Below are 20,153 nucleotides of genomic sequence, written 5' to 3' on the forward strand. Positions count from 1 at the left end.
CGCACCTTCAGGTGGAAGTGCAGCACGATGATCATTTCCCCATCGCAGGGCTGGAAGATGGAGTGTTTAATGTTATTGTACAAAATGTCAACCTTGTCCCCTCGAACCGACGTGAAGCGGAAACCTGCAGAGAAATCAGACATGTTTGTGATTTATATAAACCATCTGGAAGAAGGTGTAACTGGGGTGATCAGTAAGTTTGCGGACGACACGAAAATGGCTGGACTTGCAGATAGTGAGGAACATTGTCAGAGGCTACAGAAGGATATAGATAGGCTGGAAATTTGGGTAAAGAAATGGCAGATGGAGTTCAATCCTGATGAATGCGAAGTGATGCATTTTGGTGGGAATAATGTAGGGGGGAGCTATACGATAAATGGCAGATCCATAAAGGGTGTAGATACGCAGAGGGACCTGGGTGTGCAAGTCCACAGATCCTTGAAGGTGACGTCACAGGTGGAGAAGGTGGTGAAGAAGGCATATGGCATGCTTGCCTTTATAGGACGGGGCATAGAGTATAAAAGTTGGGGTCTGATGTTGCAGATGTATAGAACGTTGGTTCGGCCGCATTTGGAATACTGCGTCCAGTTCTGGTCGCCACACTACCAGAAGGACGTGGAGGCTTTGGAGAGAGTACAGAGGAGGTTTACCAGGATGTTGCCTGGTATGGAGGGGCTTAGTTATGAGGAGAGATTGGGTAAACTGGGGTTGTTCTCCCTGGAAAGACGGAGGATGAGGGGTGACCTAATAGAGGTGTATAAAATTATGAAAGGCATAGATAGGGTGAACGGTGGGAAGCTTTTTCCCAGCTCGGTGGTGACGTTCACGAGGGGTCATAGGTTCAAGGTGAATGGGGGAGGTTTAACACAGATATCAGAAGGACATATTTTACACAGAGGGTGGTGGGGGCCTGGAATGCGCTGCCGGGCAAGGTGGTGGAGGCGGACACACTGGGAACGTTTAAGACTTATCTAGATAGCCACATGAACGGAGTGGGAATGGAGGGATACAAAAGAATGGTCTAGTTTGGAGCAGGGAGCGGCACGGGCTTGGAGGGCCGAAGGGCCTGTTCCTGTGCTGTATTGTTCTTTGTTTGTATGTTGGAGCGGGTGCGAGCGGTCTCTCTCCCTTTCTGTCTCGGTCTCTCCTTGCCCCTTCAGTGTCCAAAAATGTTATAAATTAGTGTCACAAGTCGGCTTACATTAACACTGCAATGAAGTTACTGTGAGAATCCCCTCGTCGCCCACACTCCAGCGCCTGTTCGGGTTACACTGAGGGGGAATTTAGCACGGCCCAATGCACCCTAACCAGCACGTCTTTCAGACTGTTGGAGGAAACCGGAGCACCCGGAGGAAACCCACGCAGACACGGGGAGAACGTGCAGACTCCGCACAGACAGTGACCCAAGCCGGGAATCGAACCCGGGTCCCCTGGCACTGTGAGACAGCAGTGTGAACCCACTGTGTCACCGTGCCGCCCCGGGTCCCTGGCGCTGTGAGACAGCAGTGTGAACCCACTGTGTCACCGTGCTGCCCCGGGTCCCTGGCGCTGTGAGGCAGCAGTGTGAACCCACTGTGTCACCGTGCTGCCCCGGGTCCCTGGCACTGTGAGGCAGCAGTGTGAACCCACTGTGTCACCGTGCTGCCCCGGGTCCCTGGCGCTGTGAGGGAGCAGTGTGAACCCACTGTGTCACCGTGCTGCCCCGGGTCCCTGGCACTGTGAGGCAGCAGCGCTAACCCACTGTGTCACCGTGCTGCCCCGGGTCCCTGGCGCTGTGAGGGAGCAGCGCTAACCCACTGTGCCACCGTGCTGCCCCGGGTCCCTGGCTCTGTGAGGGAGCAGTGTGAACCCACTGTGTCACCGTGCTGCCCCGGGTCCCTGGCACTGTGAGGCAGCAGCGCTAACCCACTGTGTCACCGTGCTGCCCCGGGTCCCTGGCGCTGTGAGGGAGCAGTGTGAACCCACTGTGTCACCGTGCTGCCCCGGGTCCCTGGCACTGTGAGGGAGCAGCGCTAACCCGCTGTGCCAGCGTGCGGCCCGGGTCCCTGGCGCTGTGAGGGAGCAGCGCTAACCCGCTGTGCCAGCGTGCGGCCCGGGTCCCTGGCGCTGTGAGGCAGCAGTGTGAACCCACTGTGTCACCGTGCTGCCCCGGGTCCCTGGCGCTGTGAGGCAGCAGTGCTAACTCACTGTGTCACCGTGCTGCCCCGGGTCCCTGGCGCTGTGAGGCAGCAGTGTGAACCCACTGTGTCACCGTGCTGCCCCGGGTCCCTGGCGCTGTGAGACAGCAGTGTGAACCCACTGTGTCACCGTGCTGCCCCGGGTCCCTGGCACTGTGAGGCAGCAGTGCTAACCCGCTGTGCCAGCGTGCTGCCCCGGGTCCCTGGCGCTGTGAGGCAGCAGTGTGAACCCACTGTGTCACCGTGCTGCCCCGGGTCCCTGGCGCTGTGAGGGAGCAGTGCTAACCCGCTGTGCCACCGTGCTGCCCCGGGTCCCTGGCACTGTGAGGCAGCAGTGTGAACCCACTGTGTCACCGTGCTGCCCCGGGTCCCTGGCGCTGTGAGGCAGCAGTGTGAACCCACTGTGTCACCGTGCTGCCCCGGGTCCCTGGCGCTGTGAGGCAGCAGTGCTAACCCACTGTGTCACCGTGCTGCCCCGGGTCCCTGGCTCTGTGAGGGAGCAGTGTGAACCCACTGTGTCACCGTGCTGCCCCGGGTCCCTGGCACTGTGAGGGAGCAGTGCTAACCCACTGTGTCACCGTGCTGCCCCGGGTCCCTGGCACTGTGAGGGAGCAGTGTGAACCCACTGTGTCACCGTGCTGCCCCGGGTCCCTGGCGCTGTGAGGCAGCAGCGCTAACCCACTGTGTCACCGTGCTGCCCCGGGTCCCTGGCGCTGTGAGGGAGCAGTGCTAACCCGCTGTGCCAGCGTGCTGCCCCGGGTCCCTGGCGCTGTGAGACAGCAGTGCTAACCCGCTGTGCCAGCGTGCGGCCCTGTTCAGTCTGCTTTTGCTCAGATCCTTGCTGCCACCCTCGGTCCCATGCTGCCTTGTGGTGGGTTGATGAGCCTGCGACCACGCTGGGTTCAGCTCGGATGGGACCCAATCCGCCCCCACACTGGAGACACTCACCATTCACGTGGGCCTCCAGTGAGCCCTGCATCCTCTTCTGGGCGATGTTCGGCCGGATGTAAAGGTCCTTGAGTTTGGGATTGCTTCTGTTGAGGTTAATGATGAGCGAGTCTTGTTTAACGATTCCCTGCAGAGGGAAGAGGGAGAGGGGGGAGAAAAAGAGGAGCATTATTAACACATCAACAGACCCAATCCGACCTGCCTGACCGACAGGGCAGCAGCACTCTCACATCACGCTAACCCACAGTGCGGCGCTCCCTCAGCACTGACCCTCCCACAGTGCGGCACTCCCTCAGCACTGACCCTCCCACAGTGCGGCGCTCCCTCAGCACTGACCCTCTCACAGTGCGACACTCCCTCAGCACTGACCCTCCCACAGTGCGGCGCTCCCTCAGCACTGACCCTCCCATAGTGCGGCGCTCCCTCGGCACTGACCCTCCCACAGTGCGGCGCTCCCTCAGCACTGACCCTCCCACAGTGCGGCGCTCCCTCAGCACTGACCCTCCCACAGTGCGGCGCTCCCTCAGCACCGACCCTCCCACAGTGCGACGCTCCCTCAGCACCGACCCTCCCACAGTGCGGCGCTCCCTCAGCACCGACCCTCCCACAGTGCGGCGCTCCCTCAGCACTGACCCTCCCACAGTGCGGTGCTCCCTCAGCACTGACCCTCCCACAGTGCGGCGCTCCCTCAGCACTGACCCTCCCACAGTGCGGCGCTCCCTCAGCACTGACCCTCCCACAGTGCGGCGCTCCCTCAGCACCGACCCTCCCACAGTGCGACACTCCCTCGGCACTGACCCTCCCACAGTGCGGCGCTCCCTCAGCACTGACCCTCCCACAGTGCGGCGCTCCCTCAGCACTGACCCTCCCACAGTGCGGCGCTCCCTCGGCACTGACCCTCCCACAGTGCGGCGCTCCCTCAGCACTGACCCTCCCACAGTGCGGCGCTCCCTCAGCACCGACCCTCACACAGTGCGGCACTCCCTCAGCACTGACCCTCCCAGTGCGGCGCTCCCTCAGCACCGACCCTCCCACAGAGCGGCACTCCCTCAGCACTGACCCTCCCACAGTGTGGCGCTCCCTCAGCACTGACCCTCCCACAGTGCGGCACTTCCTCAGCACCGACCCTCACACAGTGCGGCACTCCCTCAGCACCGACCCTCACACAGTGTGGCGCTCCCTCAGCACTGACCCTCCCAGTGCGGCGCTCCCTCAGCACCGACCCTCACACAGTGCAGCACTCCCTCAGCACTGACCCTCCCACAGTGCGGCGCTCCCTCAGCACTGACCCTCCCACATTAAACCGATTATGTTGTAGATTGTAAAAACCCATTACTCTATGTGGACAGAGAGAGAAAACGCTTGGGCAACTGCGCCCCTCCTGGCTGGATCCTGCGACTGCAGTGTGACTGTTGACATAGAAAAACTGGCTGGAATATGTTGACATTGCACCTCTGACAAGGAGAAGCCTCAAGGCACAGGAACTGAGAGCTAGTTAGTCAACCAAAGACCGGTGTTTGATATCAACCTGGATTGAAATTTGAAAAGCAAGTTAGCTACGCCAGCCGCCCTCCCCCCCGGAGTGGTACTCCGCACAATCCTCACCTCCTTCTCTTTCTCTTCCGCCTCGCGGGTCTTGTAACGTTTCTGGACCTCTTTGATAATCCGGAAGGCGTTCTGGAGGTTGGTGGCCGGGATCTGCTGCTCCCCGGGTATCTTGAGGTTCGACGCCCGATAGGTGCTGGGTGGAGAGGGAGGGGGAGGGAGAGAGAGCGAGGGTCAGTGGGGCCCAAAACCCAGGATGGGGGTTCCAATTCAACATCATGGTGGATCATCACCTTCTCACCCACTCCCTCATTAGGAACATGGAGGATAGGAGCAGGAGGAGGCCATTCGCCCCTTTGAGTCTGCCCCGCCATTCATCAGCATCATGATCATCCAACTCAATATCCTGGTTCCCCTCTTCCCCCCCATATCCCTCCACCCCTTTAGCCCCCAAGAGCGATATCTAATTTCTTGTTGAAATCCAAGAACAAAGAACATTCCAGCACAGGGACAGGCCCTTCGGCCCCTCCAAGCCTGCACCGACCATGCTGCCCCGACTGAACTAAAATCCCCTACCCTTCCGGGGACCGTATCCCTCTATTCCCATCCTATTCATGGATTTGTCCAGACGCCCCTTAAAACTCACTACCGTATCCGCTTCCACTCCCTCCCCCGGCAGCGAGTTCCAGGCACCCACCACCCTCTGTGTAAAAAATCTGCCTCGTACATCTCCTTTAAACCTTGCCCCTCGCACCTTAAACCTGTGCCCCCGAGTAATTGACTCTTCCACCCTGGGGAAAAAGCTTCTGACTATCCACTCTGTCCATGCCCCTCATAATCTTGTAGACTTCTATCAGGTCGCCCCCTCAACCTCCGTCGCTCCAGTGAGAACAAACCAAGTTTCTCCAACCTCTCCTCATAGCTAATGCCCTCCATACCAGGCAACATCCTGGTAAATCTTTCCTGTACCCTCTCCAAAGCCTCCTGATCCTTCTGGTAGTGTGGCGACCAGAATTGAACACTATATTCCAAGTGCGGCCTAACTAAGGTTCTATAAAGCTGCAACATGACTTGCCAATTTTTAAACTCAATGCCCCGGCCGATGAAGGCAAGCATGCCGTATGCCTTCGTGACTACCTTCTCCACCTGCATTGCCACTTTCAGTGACCTGTGTACCTGTACACCCAGATCCCTCTGCCTATCGATACTCTTAAGGGTTCTGCCATTTACTGTATGAAAAGTTTTGGCGTCAACTACTTCCTGTGGGAATGAGTTCCAGTGGCTCACCGGGTGAAGGAATATCTCCTCATCTCCGTCCTAAATGGTGCACCCCCAATCCCCAAACCCCGCCCCCAATCCCCAAACCCCGCCCCCAATCCCCAAACCCCGCCCCAATCCCCAAACCCCGCCCCCAATCCCCAAACCCCGCCCCCAATCCCCAAACCCCGCCCCCAATCCCCTGGTTCTGGACTCCCCCCACCATCGGGAACATCCTCCCTGCATCTACCCTGTCCAGTCCCGTTACCAAACCCCGCCCCCAATCCCCAAACCCCACCCCCAATCCCCAAACCCCGCCCCCAATCCCAAACCCCGCCCCCAAGTTGATCTTTCTCTACACCCGAGCTGTGACTGTAACACTACATTCTACACCCTCTCCTTTCCTTCTCTATGAACGGTATGCTTTGTCTGTACAGCGCGCAAGAAACAATACTTTTCACTGTATGTTAATACACGTGACAACAATAAATCAAATCAAATCAACATCTCAATGTCCTGAAATGTGAAACCCATTTTTGCCCCATTTTGATAGGGGGGTGTCCAGAACCAGGAGTCCTGACCAATATTTGCACCTCAATCAACATCTTAGACACACGTGCACACACACACATGTCGATAAAGATAGCTTATCTGGTCATTCTGCGCGACTGGACCTGACCCCACCCCCAGACCATCAGACATAGGAGCAGAATGAGGCCACTCGGCCCATCGAGTCTGCTCCGCCATTCAATCATGTCTGATCCTTTTCCCATCCCCATTCTCCTGCCTTTTCCCCATAACCCCTGATCCCCTTATTAATCAAGAACCGATCTATCTCTGTCTTAAAGACACTCAATGACCTGGCCTCCACAGCCTTCTGCGGCAAAGAGTTCCACACATTCACCACTCTCTGGCTGAAGAAATTCCTCCTCATCTCTGTTTTAAAGGATCGTCCCTTTAGCCTGAGGTTGTGCCTCTGGTCCTAGTTTTTCCCACTAGTGGAAACATCCTCTCCACGTCCACTCTATCCAGGCCTCGCAGTATCCTGTAAGTTTCAATAAGATCCCCCCCCCTCATCCTTCTAAACTCCCAACGAGTACAGACCCAGAGTCCTCAACCGTTCCTCATACGACAAGCTCTTCATTCCAGGGATCATTCTTGTGGAACCTCCTCTGGACCCTTTCCAAGGCCCGGCACATCCTCCCTTAGATACGGGGCCCAGACCTGCACACCCGATCCCACCCACAGTGGTACTCACATCTCCTTGACGAAGGTAGCCTCGGGGTTGGGGAATAGGTTGCCCTCATTGCGGCCCAGGGCACTGCCTGGACAGTAGAAGTTGATGCGGAGATAGGTGTAGTCTCCCTCCACCGACGTGCTGATGTTCTGCGGACAAAGAGGGCGCGATGAGCTTCAGCAGAAGAACCTCTCCGCGCACGCACAGCGTTTACCCTCCCTCAGAACCTCCTCCTGCCCTGTCCCGTTCTCCACTATCCTCCGATTCCCTTCCTCCCCCCCCCACACACCTGTACATCCAGCCTTCCCTCCCAACCCTGCCTCAAATACCACAAGGCCAGAATACTGACAGGAAGATGATGGCATCGTGGGATCATCGCTCGACTATTAATCCAGAAACCCAGCTAATGTTCTGGGGGGATCCCGGTTCGAATCCCGCCCACGGCAGATGGGGGAATTTAAATTCGGTAAAAAATATTTGGAATTAAGAATCTACTGATGACCATGAAACCATTTAATCCGGAGTTTAATCCGGACAAATGTGAGGTGATGCATTTTGGAAGGTCTAATACAGACAGGAAATATACAGTAAATGGCAGAACCCTTAGGAGTATTGATAGGCAGAGGGATCTGGGTGTACAGGTACACAGGTCACTGAAAGTGGCAACGCAGGTGGAGAAGGTAGTCAAGAAGGCATACGGCATGCTTGCCTTCATCGGCCGGGGCATTGAGTTTAAAAATTGGCAAGTCATGTTGCAGCTTTATAGAACCTTAGTTAGGCCACACTTGGAATACAGTGTTCAATTCTGGTCGCCACACTACCAGAAGGATGTGGAGGCTTTGGAGAGGGTACAGAAAAGATTTACCAGGATGTTGCCTGGTATGGAGGGCATTAGCTATGAGGAGAGATTGGAGAAACTCGGTTTGTTCTCACTGGAACGACGGAGGTTGAGGGGCGACCTGATAGAAGTCTACAAGATTATGAGGGGCATGGACAGAGTGGATAGTCAGAAGCGTTTTCCCCAGGGTGGAAGAGTCAATTACTCGGGGGCACAGGTTTAAGGTGCGAGGGGGCAAGGTTTAAAGGAGATGTACGAGGCAGATTTTTTACACAGAGGGTGGTGGGTGCCTGGAACTCGCTGCCGGGGGAGGGAGTGGAAGCGGATACGGTAGCGAGTTTTAAGGGGCGTCTGGACAAATCCATGAATAGGATGGGAATAGAGGGATACGGTCCCCGGAAGGGGAGGGGGTTTTAGTTCAGTCGGGGGGCAGCATGGTCGGTGCAGGCTTGGAGGGGCCGAAGGGCCTGTTCCTGTGCTGGAATTTTCTCTGTTCTTTGTCGATTGTCCCACCTGTTTCACTGTCCTTTCGGGAAGGAAATCTGCCCTCCTGACCCTGCTCTGGCCTACATGTGACTACAGAGCCTGAACAAAGTGGTCGACTCTCCACTGCCCTCTGAAATGGCCCCGCAAGTCACTCTGTTGCCCAAGGCGGCAGCTCACCACCACCTTCTCAACGGCAACTAGGGATGGGCAATAAATTTTATTTTCTAAAATTCTTTGGACTCTGGACTGGTTCCTACAGATTGGAGTGTAGCTAATGTAAGCCCACTAATGGGCAGCACGGTGGCACAGTGGTTAGCACTGCTGCCTCACAGCACCAGGGACCCGGGTTCAATTCCGGCCTTGGGTGACTGTCTGTGTGGAGTCTGCACGCTCTCCCCGTGTCTGCGTGGGTTTACTCCAGGTGCTGTGGTTTCTTCCCACAGACCACAGATGTGTAGGCTGGGTGGATTGGCCATGCTAAATTGGCCCTTAGTGTACAAAGATGTGTAGGTTAGGTGGATTAGCCGTGGTCCATGCATGGGGTTACAGGGATGGAGTGGGCTTAGGTAAGATGCTGTTTTGGGGCTGCACGGTAGCACAGTGGTTAGCACTGCTGCTTCACAGCTCCAGGGACCTGGGTTCGATTCCCGGCTCGGGTCACTGTCTGTGTGGAGTTTGCACATTCTCCTCGTGTCTGCGTGGGTTTCCTCCGGGTGCTCCGGTTTCCTCCCACAGTCCAAAGATGTGCGGGTTAGGTTGATTGGACAGGTTATAAAAATTGCCCCTTAGAGTCCTGGGATGTGTAGGTTAGAGGGATTAGCGGGTAAAATAGGTGGGTGGAGGGCCTGGGTGGGATTGTGGTCGGTGCAGACTCGATGGGCTTTTAGAAAGCGTTTAGAGAGTTACATGGGTAAGATGGGTATAGAGGGATATGGGCCAAATGCGGGACAAGTTGGGCCGAAGGGCCTGTTTCCATGCTGTAAACCTCTGACTCTATACAAAGTTGGGTGGGAGGGTGAGCTGTGAGGAGGATGCAGAGATGCTTCAGTGTGATTTGGACAGGCTGAGTGTGTGGGTATCTGCATGGCAGATGCAGCATAATGTGGATAAGTGTGAGGTTATCCACTTGGGTAGCAATAATAGGAAGACAGGTTATTTGAATGGGTGTAAATTGAGAGGTGGATACTCAGCGAGACCTTGGAGTCCTCGAGCATCAGTCGCTGAGAGTAAGTGCCCAGGTACAGCAGGCAGTAAAGAAGGTGAATGGTATGTGGGCCTTCATAGTGAGAGGATTGGAGTATAGGGATAGGGATGTTTTGCTGCAATTGTACAGGGCGTTGGTGAGGCCACACCTGGAGTATTGTGCGCAGTTTTGGTGTCCTTATCTGAGGAAGGATGTCCTTGCTATAGAGGGAGCCCAGCGAAGGTTAACCAGACTGATTCCTGGGATGGCAGGTCTGTCATATGAGGAGAGACTAAGTCGGTTAGAAACATAGAAACAACAGCACGAAACAGGCCCTTCGGCCCCACAAGTTGTGCCGAACATATCCCTACCTTCTAGGCCTACCTATAACCCTCCATCCTATTAAGTCCCATGTACTCATCCAGAAGTCTCTTAAAAGACCCTATTGAGTTTGCCTCCACCACCACTGACGGCAGCCGATTCCACTCGCCCACCACCCTCTGTGTGAAAAACTTACCCCTAACATCTCCCCTGTACCTACCCCCCCCAGCACCTTAAACCTGTGTCCTCTGGTAGCAGCCATTTCCACCCTGGGAAAAAGCCTCAGAGTCCACCCGATCTATGCCTCTCAACATCTTATATACCTCTATTAGGTCTCCTCTCATCCTACGTCTCTCCAAGGATAAAAGACCGAGCTCCCTCAGCCTTTCCTCATAAGGCATGCCACTCAATCCAGGCAACATCCTTGTAAATCTCCTCTGCACCCTTTCAATCTTTTCCACATCCTTCCTGTAATGAGGCGACCAGAACTGGGGGGGACACGGGATGTACCTTGATGGTAGCGATGTGGAATGGTGTGGCAATTCCAAAGACGGGGAGGATCACGGTCTCATACTTCTTGTCAATGTAGATCTTCATGCCCCGAATGTCCGACTCCTTGGGCATCTGAGACGGGTTCTTGTACGAGTCGCGTGACTTGCGAGCTCTGTGGAAGGAAGGAAGAGCGAACAGGAAAGTCAGATGGAGGTCAGCGCACAAAGCTCACCGGATTCCCCACCCCACACCCCCTCTTCCCACCATATCCGGGGCATGGTTCAACAGCATTACCAGGATGTTGCCTGGTATGGAGGGCATTAGCGATGAGGAGAGGTTGGGGAAACTTGGTTTGTTCTCACTGGAACGACGGAGGTTGAGGGGCGACCTGATAGAAGTCTACAAGATTATGAGGGGCATGGACAGAGTGGATAGTCAGAAGCTTTTTCCCCAGGGTGGAAGAGTCAATTACTCGGGGGCACAGGTTTAAGGTGCGAGGGGGCAAGGTTTAAAGGAGATGTATGGGGCAAGATTTTTACACAGAGGGTGGTGGGTGCCTGGAACTCACTGCCGGGGGGAGGGAGTGGAAGCGGATACGGTAGTGAGTTTTAAGGGACGTCTTGGCAAGTACATGAATAGGATGGGAATAGAGGGATACGGTCCCCGGAAGGGTAGGGGGTTTTAGTTCAGTCGGGCAGCACGGTCGGTGCAGGCTTGGAGGGCCGAAAGGCCTGTTCCTGTGCTGGAATGTTCTTTGTTTAACAGGAAGAGGTGAATTAACTGGGACTGGTACCGGCCCCAGACTGGGGTCAGAGTGGCAGGTCTCACGATGCCAGGCGGGTACTTATTGTTCACCCACTCAATGCCCTGCAGGAGGCGATGGGGAGTTGACCAAGTGAACCCCCCAGAGGTGACCTCCATGACGTTAACATCTGACACGCAGGAACACAAGGGGAGGCGATTATATGGGTGGTATTATCGCTAGACTATTAATCCAGAAACTCAGCTGATGTTCTGGGGACCCGGGTTCGAATCCCACCACGGCAGATGGTGGAATTTGAATTCAATAAAACACATCTGGAATGAAGAATCTCCTGATGACCCACTGTCGATTGCGAAGTGAGGCATTTTGGTAGAAATAATGTAGGGAGGAGCTATACGATAAATGGCAGAACCATAAAGGGTGTAGATACGCAGAGGGACCTGGGTGTGCAAGTCCACAGATCCTTGAAGGTGACGTCACAGGTGGAGAAGGTGGTGAAGAAGGCATATGGCATGCTTGCCTTTATAGGACGGGGCATAGAGTATAAAAGTTGGGGTCTGATGTTGCGGTTGTATAGAACGTTGGTTCGGCCGCATCTGGAATACTGCGTCCAGTTCTGGTCGCCACACTACCAGAAGGACGTGGAGGCGTTAGAGAGAGTGCAGAGGAGGTTTACCAGGATGTTGCCTGGTATGGAGGGGCTTGGTTATGAGGAGAGATTGGGTAAACTGGGGTTGTTCTCCCTGGAAAGACAGAGGATGAGGGGTGACCTAATAGAGGTGTATAAAATTATGAAAGGCATAGATAGGGTGAACGGTGGGAAGCTTTTTCCCAGGTCGGTGGTGACGTTCACGAGGGGTCATAGGTTCAAGGTGAAGGGTGGGGGAGGTTTAACACAGATCAGAAGGACATATTTTACACAGAGGGTGGTGGGGGCCTGGAATGCGCTGCCGGGCAAGGTGGTGGAGGCGAACACGCTGGGAACGTTTAAGACTTATCTAGATAGCCACATGAACGGAGTGGGAATGGAGGGATACAAAAGAACGGTCTAGTTTGGACCAGGGAGCGGCACGGGCTTGGAGGGCCGAAGGGCCTGTTCCTGTGCTGTATTGTTCTTTGTTCTTTGTTTGTTCTTTGATTGTGGGAAAAACCCATCTGGTTCCCTTTAGGGAAGGAAATCTGCCGTCCTTACCCTGGTCTGGCCTACATGTGACTCCAGAGCCTCAGCAATGTGGTTGACTCTTAACTGCCCTCCATGGGCAACTGGGGATGGGCAATAAATGCTGGGCCCAGCCAGCGACGCCCGTGTCCCAGGAATAAATGAACAGGAACAGGGGGGAGGCAATTCAGCCCCTCTTCAAAACAGTTATACAGGAACAGGAGGCCGTTCAGCCCATCTCCCTCGATCCCCATACCCAAGGAAAACCCATCAGGCTCGGAGTTAACCCTGGGCTTTGGGGAGGGGGGGGGGGAGGGCGGTCAGAGTGTCTGCCAGAATTCCTTCGGCGTATGGGGGGTGTGAAGGGCCTGCGACTGCGGGGTGCAGGATGTGGGAATGGGCGTGGGCCCTTCCTGCGAAACGTGGGAATGGGCGTGGGCCCTTCCTGCGAAACGTGGGAATGGGCGTGGGCCCTTCCTGCGAAACGTGGGAATGGGCGTGGGCCCTTCCTGCGAAACGTGGGAATGGGCGTGGGCCCTTCCTGCGAAACGTGGGAATGGGCGTGGGCCCTTCCTGCGAAACGTGGGAATGGGCGTGGGCCCTTCCTGCGAAACGTGGGAATGGGCGTGGGCCCTTCCTGCGAAACGTGGGAATGCGCGTGGGCCCTTCCTGCCTGTCCTGTGATATCCGGGGAGGAGGATCCCACTCTTACTTCTGGCTTTGCTGTTCGCCGCGATTCTCCGTGAGTCTCCGCTTGGCTTCCTCGTTCAGCTGGTGGGCCAGTTCCCGCTGGTGGGTCCGTCGCTTCTCCTCCGAGGTCATCTCATTCTGCGGGGTGGGGGCAACAGGGCGAATGGGCGAGAGAGAGAGAGAGAGAGAGGGGGGGGGGAAGGGATGGAAAAAGTCAAGTGAGATCGGGTGATCAAACAGTGCGACAACCGGGAAGTAAACCGGACCTCGGAGAGAAGGAAATCTGCCGGGATACTCAGCAGACCGGGCAGCGTGGGTGGAGGGGGAAGCAGAGGGAACGCTCCAGGGTAATAACCCGTGCTCAGGACGGCGCACACTGTTCCTCGTGACACAGACACACACAGACACACACAGACACACACAGACACACACAGACACACACAGACACACACAGACACACACAGACACACACACACAGACACACACACACAGACACACACACACAGACACACACACACAGACACACACACACAGACACACACACAGACACACACACACAGACACACACACACAGACACACACACACAGACACACACACACACACACACACACACACACACACACACACACACAGACACACACACACACAGACACACACACACAGACAGACACACACAGACAGACACACACAGACAGACACACACAGACAGACACACAGACAGACACACACACAGACACACACACAGACACACACACAGACACACACACAGACACACACACAGACACACACACAGACACACACACAGACACACACACACAGACACACACAGACACACACAGACACACACACAGACACACACACAGACACACACACAGACACACACACAGACACACACACAGACACACACACAGACACACACACAGACACACACACAGACGCCTGCTTCCTGCTGCCATTGCCCCGTTATTCCACAGGCTCTCAGCCGCTTCAGTGTTGGAGACACAAGACATTGGCCACTGCATTCGGAGCTGCCGCGTCTCCTGCCCCTGGATCACACAAACCCACCCCCCACTCCGAACCCTTCCCCGGTTTACCCAACTCACCCATACCGCCCCCCACCCTCACCACCCCCCCACCGCCAGCCCCAGGCAGAGCAGGGCTCACCCGACCATTAACTTACCCGGGTTCTCTCCGTCAGCAGACTGGCCTTCCCACCTCGACCGAGCAAATCTTCAGCCTCATCCTTCACCTCGTCCTCCTCCTCCTCATCTTCATTCTGAACAACAAAAGCACTTGGTTAGATACAGAGTAAAGCTCCCTCTACACTGTCCCCATCAAACACTCCCAGGACAGGTACAGCACGGGGTTAGATACAGATTAAAGCTCCCTCTACACTGTCCCCCCATCAAACACTCCCAGGACAGGTACAGCACGGGGTTAGATACAGAGTAAAGCTCCCTCTACACTGTCCCCATCAAACACTCCCAGGACAGATACAGCACGGGGTTAGATACAGAGTAAAGCTCCCTCTACACTGTCCCCCATCAAACACTCCCAGGACAGGTACAGCACGGGGTTAGATACAGAGTAAAACTCCCTCTACACTGTCCCCCATCAAACACTCCCAGGACAGATACAGCACGGGGTTAGATACAGAGTAAAGCTCCCTCTACACTGTCCCCCATCAAACACTCCCAGGACAGGTACAGCACGGGATTAGATACAGAGTAAAGCTCCCTCTACATTGTCCCCATCAAACACTCCCAGGACAGGTACAGCACGGGGTTAGATACAGAGTAAAGCTCCCTCTACACTGTCCCCCCATCAAACACTCCCAGGACAGGTACAGCACGGGGTTAGATACAGAGTAAAGCTCCCTCTACACTGTCCCCCAACAAACACTCCCAGGACAGGTACAGCACGGGGTTAGATACAGAGTAAAGCTCCCTCTACACTGTCCCCATCAAACACTCCCAGGACAGGTACAGCACGGGGTTAGATACAGAGTAAAGCTCCCTCTACACTGTCCCCCCATCAAACACTCCCAGGACAGGTACAGCACGGGGTTAGATACAGAGTAAAGCTCCCTCTACACTGTCCCCATCAAACACTCCCAGGACAGGTACAGCACGGGGTTAGATACAGAGTAAAGCTCCCTCTACACTGTCCCCCATCAAACACTCCCAGGACAGGTACAGCACGGGGTTAGATACAGAGTAAAGCTCCCTCTACACTGTCCCCATCAAACACTCCCAGGACAGGTACAGCACGGGGTTACATACAGAGCAAAGCTCCCTCTACACTGTCCCCATCAAACACTCCCAGGACAGGTACAGCACGGGGTTAGATACAGAGTAAAGCTCCCTCTACGCTGTCCCCCATCAAACACTCCCAGGACAGGTACAGCACGGGGTTAGATACAGAGTAAAGCTCCCTCTACACTGTCGCCCCCATCAAACACTCCCAGGACAGGTACAGCACGGGGTTAGATACAGAGTAAAGCTCCCTCTACACTGTCCCCCATCAAACACTCCCAGGACAGGTACAGCACGGGGTTAGATACAGAGTAAAGCTCCCTCTACACTGTCCCCCATCAAACACTCCCAGGACAGGTACAGCACGGGGTTAGATACAGAGTAAAGCCCCCTCTACACTGTCCCCATCAAACACTCCCAGGACAGGTACAGCACGGGGTTAGATACAGAGTAAAGTTCTCTCACCTTGAGAAATATGCCAACATTCTTAATCTTCTTCTTCACGGTGGTGATGACCGAAGCTGGACCTTCCTGTGAGGAAGGGGAAAGGTCAGAATCAGTGACTCAGAGTGGAAAATCATGTCTCTCAAATTTGATTGAGTTTTTTGAAGGGGTAACCAAGAAGGTAGATGAGGGCAGTGCAGTTGATGTTGTCTACATGGACTTTAGCAAGGCCTTTGACAAGGTACCGCACGGTAGGTTGTTGCATGTGGTTAAATCTCACGGGATCCAGGGGGAGGTATCTAAATGGATACAAAATTGGCTTCTTGACAGAAGCCAGAGGGTGGTTGTAGGGAGTTGTTTTTCAAACTGGAGGCCTGTGACCAGCGGTGTGCCTCAGGGATCAGTGCTGGGCCCACTGTTATTTGTCATTTATATTAATGATTTGGATGAGAATATAGGAGGCATGGTTAGTAAGTTTGCAGATGACACCAAGATTGGTGGCATAGTGAACAGTGAAGAAGGTTATCTCCGATTGCAACGGGATCTTGATCAATTGGGCCAGTGGGCTGACGAATGGCAGATGGAGTTTAATTTAGACAAATGCGAGGTGATGCATTTTGGTAGATTGAACCAGGGCAGGACTTACTCAGTTAATGGTAGGGCGTTGGGGAGAGTTACAGAACAAAGAGATCTAGGGGTACATGTTCATAGCTCCTTGAAAGTGGAGTCACAGGTGGACAGAGTGGTGAAGAAGGCATTCGGCACGCTTGGTTTCATCAGTCAGAACATTGAATACAGGAGTTGGGACGTCTTGTTGAAGTTGTACAAGACATTGGTAAGGCCACACTTGGAATACTGTGTACAGTTCTGGTCACCCTATTATAGAAAGGATATTATTAAACTAGAAAGATGCAGAAAAGATTTACTAGGATGCTACTGGGACTTGATGGATTGAGTTATAAGGAGAGGCTGGATAGACTGGGACTTTTTTCTCTGGAGCGTAGGAGGCTGAGGGGTGATCTTATAGAGGTCTATAAAATAATGAGGGGGCACAGATCAGCTAGATAGTCAATATCTTTTCCCAAAGGTAGGGGAGTCTAAAGCTAGAGGGCATCGGTTTAAGGTGAGAGGGGAGAGATACAAAAGGGTCCAGAGGGGCTATTTTTTTTTACACAGGATGGTGAGTGTCTGGAACGAGCTGCCAGAGGCAGTAGTAGAGGCGGGTACAATTTTGTCTTTTAAAAAGCGTTGAGACAGTTACATGGGTAAGATGGGTATAGAGGGATATGGGCCAAACGCGGGCAATTGGGACTAGCTTAGGGGTTAAAAAAAGGGGCAGCATTTACAAGTTGGGCTGAAGGGCCTGTTTCCATGCTGTAAATCTATGATCATCGCCACGTGAGCCTCTGGGTGTCCTTGTGCAGGAATCTCAAGGAGGTGGTTTGCAGGTGCAGCAGGGAATGAAGGCGGCAAATGGAATTTTGTCCTTCATTGCGAGAGGGATGGAGTTTAAAAACAGCGAGGTTATGTTGCAGCTGTATCAGGTGCTGGTGGGGCCACACCTGGAGTTACTGTGTACAGTTTTGGTCTCTTTACTTGAGAAAGGATATACTGGCACTGGAGGGGGTGCAGAGGGGATTCACTAGGTTGATTCCGGAGTTGAGAGGGTTGGCTTATGAGGAGAGAGTGAGTAGACTGGGGCTATACTCATTGGAATTCAGAAGAATGAGGGGAGATCTTATAGAAACATAGAAGATTATGAAGGGAATAGATAAGATAGAAGCAGGGAAGTTGTTTCCACTGACGGGTGAAACTAGAACTAGGGGGCATGGCCTCAAAATAAGGGGGAGCAGATTTAGGACTGAGTTGAGGAGGAACTTCTTCACACAAAGGGTGGTGAATCTGTGGAATTCCTGCCCAGTTGAGGCTCCCTCATTGAATGTTTTTAAGGCAAGGATGGATCGATTTTTGAACAGTAAAGGAATTAAGGGTTATGGTGAGCGGGCGGGTAAGTGGAGCTGAGTCCATGAAAAGAGGCTGCTGCAGTGAGGGATCAGGAGGAGCCGATACCCAGGACGGGCTCCGACGTCGCAGTGGGGGGTGGGTCAGGTGTACACGAGAGCTCAGGGCCGGGCGGGCCTCCTCCTCCGCGGACGGTACCTCATTGATCTGCACGGTGTCCCCGATGAACAGGGCGTAGGTTTTCTCTTCGGGTGTCTTGCCCTCCTTGTTTTCCATGGCGGAGAGTCCCAGGTTGATGCTGAACATCATCCCTGGACAGAGACAGCAGTGAGTGACAGAACCGCGAGATCACAACACGTCACACAATATCACCGGCCCCATGTACACTGTACACACACAGTAAACACGCTTAAATATCCCCACACAGCCCCTCGACACACACACGCACCCCCCCGCCCCCACACACACCCCCCGCCCCCACACACAGCCCCTCGACACACACACACCCCCCCGCCCCCACACACAGCCCCTCGACACACACACACCCCCCCGCCCCCACACACACCCCCCGCCCCCACACACACCCCTCGACACACACACACCCCCTCGACACACACACACCCCCTCGACACACACACGCACCCCCTCGCCCCACACACACCCCCTCGACACACACACGCACCCCACCGCCCCCACACACACGACCCGCCCCCACACACACCCCCTCGACACACACACGCACCCCCTCGCCCCACACACGCCCCCTCGACACACACACACACCCCCCGCCCCCACACACACCCCCCTGCCCCCACACACACCCCCCCGCCCCCACACACACCCCCCCGCCCCCACACACACGACCCGCCCCCACACACACCCCCTCGCCCCACACACAACCCGCCCCCACACACACCCTCGCCCCACACACACCCCCCCGCCCCCACACACACGACCCGCCCCCACACACACGACCCGCCCCCACACACACCCCCTCGCCCCACACACACCCCCCCGCCCCCACACACACGACCCGCCCCCACACACACGACCCGCCCCCACACACACGACCCGCCCCCACACACACGACCCGCCCCCACACACACGACCCGCCCCCACACACACGACCCGCCCCCACACACACGACCCGCCCCCACACACACCCCCTCGCCCCACACACACCCACCCGCCCCCACACACACGACCCGCCCCCACACACACCCCCTCGACGCCCCCACACACACAACCCGCCCCCACACACACAACCCACCCCCACACACACAACCCGCCCCCACACACACAACCCGCCCCCACACACACCCCCCGCCCCCACACACACGACCCACCCCCCCACACACCCCCTCGACACACACACGCACCCCGCCCCCACACACACCCCCTCGACACACACACGCACCCCCCCGCCCCCACACACACGACCCGCCCCCACACACACCCCCTCGACACACACACGCACCCCGCCCCCACACACACCCCCTCGACACACACACGCACCCCCCCGCCCCCACACACACCCCCTCGACACACACACGCACCCCCTCGCCCCCACACAGACCCCCTCGCCCCACACACACCCCCTCACCCCACACACACCCCCTCGACACACACACGCACCCCACCGCCCCCACACACACGACCCGCCCCCACACACCCCCTCGCCCCACACACACCCCCTCGACACACACACGCACCCCCTCGCCCCACACACGCACCCTCGACACACACACACGACCCGCCCCCACACACACCCCCTCGCCCCACACACACCCCCTCGCCCCACACACACCCCCTCGCCCCACACACACGACCCGCCCCCACACGCACCCCCTCGCCCCACACACACCCCCTCGACACACACACGCACCCCCTCGCCCCACACACACCCCCTTGACACACACACAACCCGCCCCCACACGCACCCCCTCGCCCCACACACACCCCCTCGACACACACACGCACCCCCTCGCCCCACACACACCCCCTCGACACACACACACGACCCGCCCCCACACACACCCCCTCGCCCCACACACACCCCCTCGCCCCACACACACCCCCTCGCCCCACACACGCACCCCCTCGCCCCACACACGCACCCCCTCGCCCCACACACGCACCCCCTCGCCCCACACACGCACCCCCTCGCCCCACACACTCCCCCCCCCGCCCCCACACACACGACCCGCCCCCACACACACCCCCTCGCCCCACACACACACCCCCTCGCCCCACACACACACCCCCTCGCCCCACACACACACCCCCTCGCCCCACACACACACCCCCTCGCCCCACACACACACCCCCTCGCCCCACACACACACCCCCTCGCCCCACACACACACCCCCTCGCCCCACACACACCCCCTCGCCC

General features: G+C 56.2%; 1 protein-coding gene across 1 annotated transcript in view; it reads right to left on the reverse strand.

The window, feature by feature from the left end:
• supt16h (SPT16 homolog, facilitates chromatin remodeling subunit) overlaps nucleotides 1-20,153 on the reverse strand; it is a gene marked incomplete at its 5' end in the record, with an annotated part of 69,324 nt that overhangs the window by 20,532 nt on the left and 28,639 nt on the right. The window contains 9 exon segments of the mRNA XM_078206981.1: nucleotides 6-124; nucleotides 3,126-3,252; nucleotides 4,731-4,866; nucleotides 7,186-7,313; nucleotides 10,503-10,656; nucleotides 13,119-13,234; nucleotides 14,278-14,373; nucleotides 15,818-15,883; nucleotides 17,957-18,069. Coding sequence (XP_078063107.1) covers nucleotides 6-124; nucleotides 3,126-3,252; nucleotides 4,731-4,866; nucleotides 7,186-7,313; nucleotides 10,503-10,656; nucleotides 13,119-13,234; nucleotides 14,278-14,373; nucleotides 15,818-15,883; nucleotides 17,957-18,069 — 1,055 coding nt within the window.

The sequence above is a fragment of the Mustelus asterias genome, unplaced genomic scaffold, assembly GCF_964213995.1.
Source record: "Mustelus asterias unplaced genomic scaffold, sMusAst1.hap1.1 HAP1_SCAFFOLD_1936, whole genome shotgun sequence".
NCBI classification, from domain to species: Eukaryota; Metazoa; Chordata; class Chondrichthyes; order Carcharhiniformes; family Triakidae; genus Mustelus; species Mustelus asterias.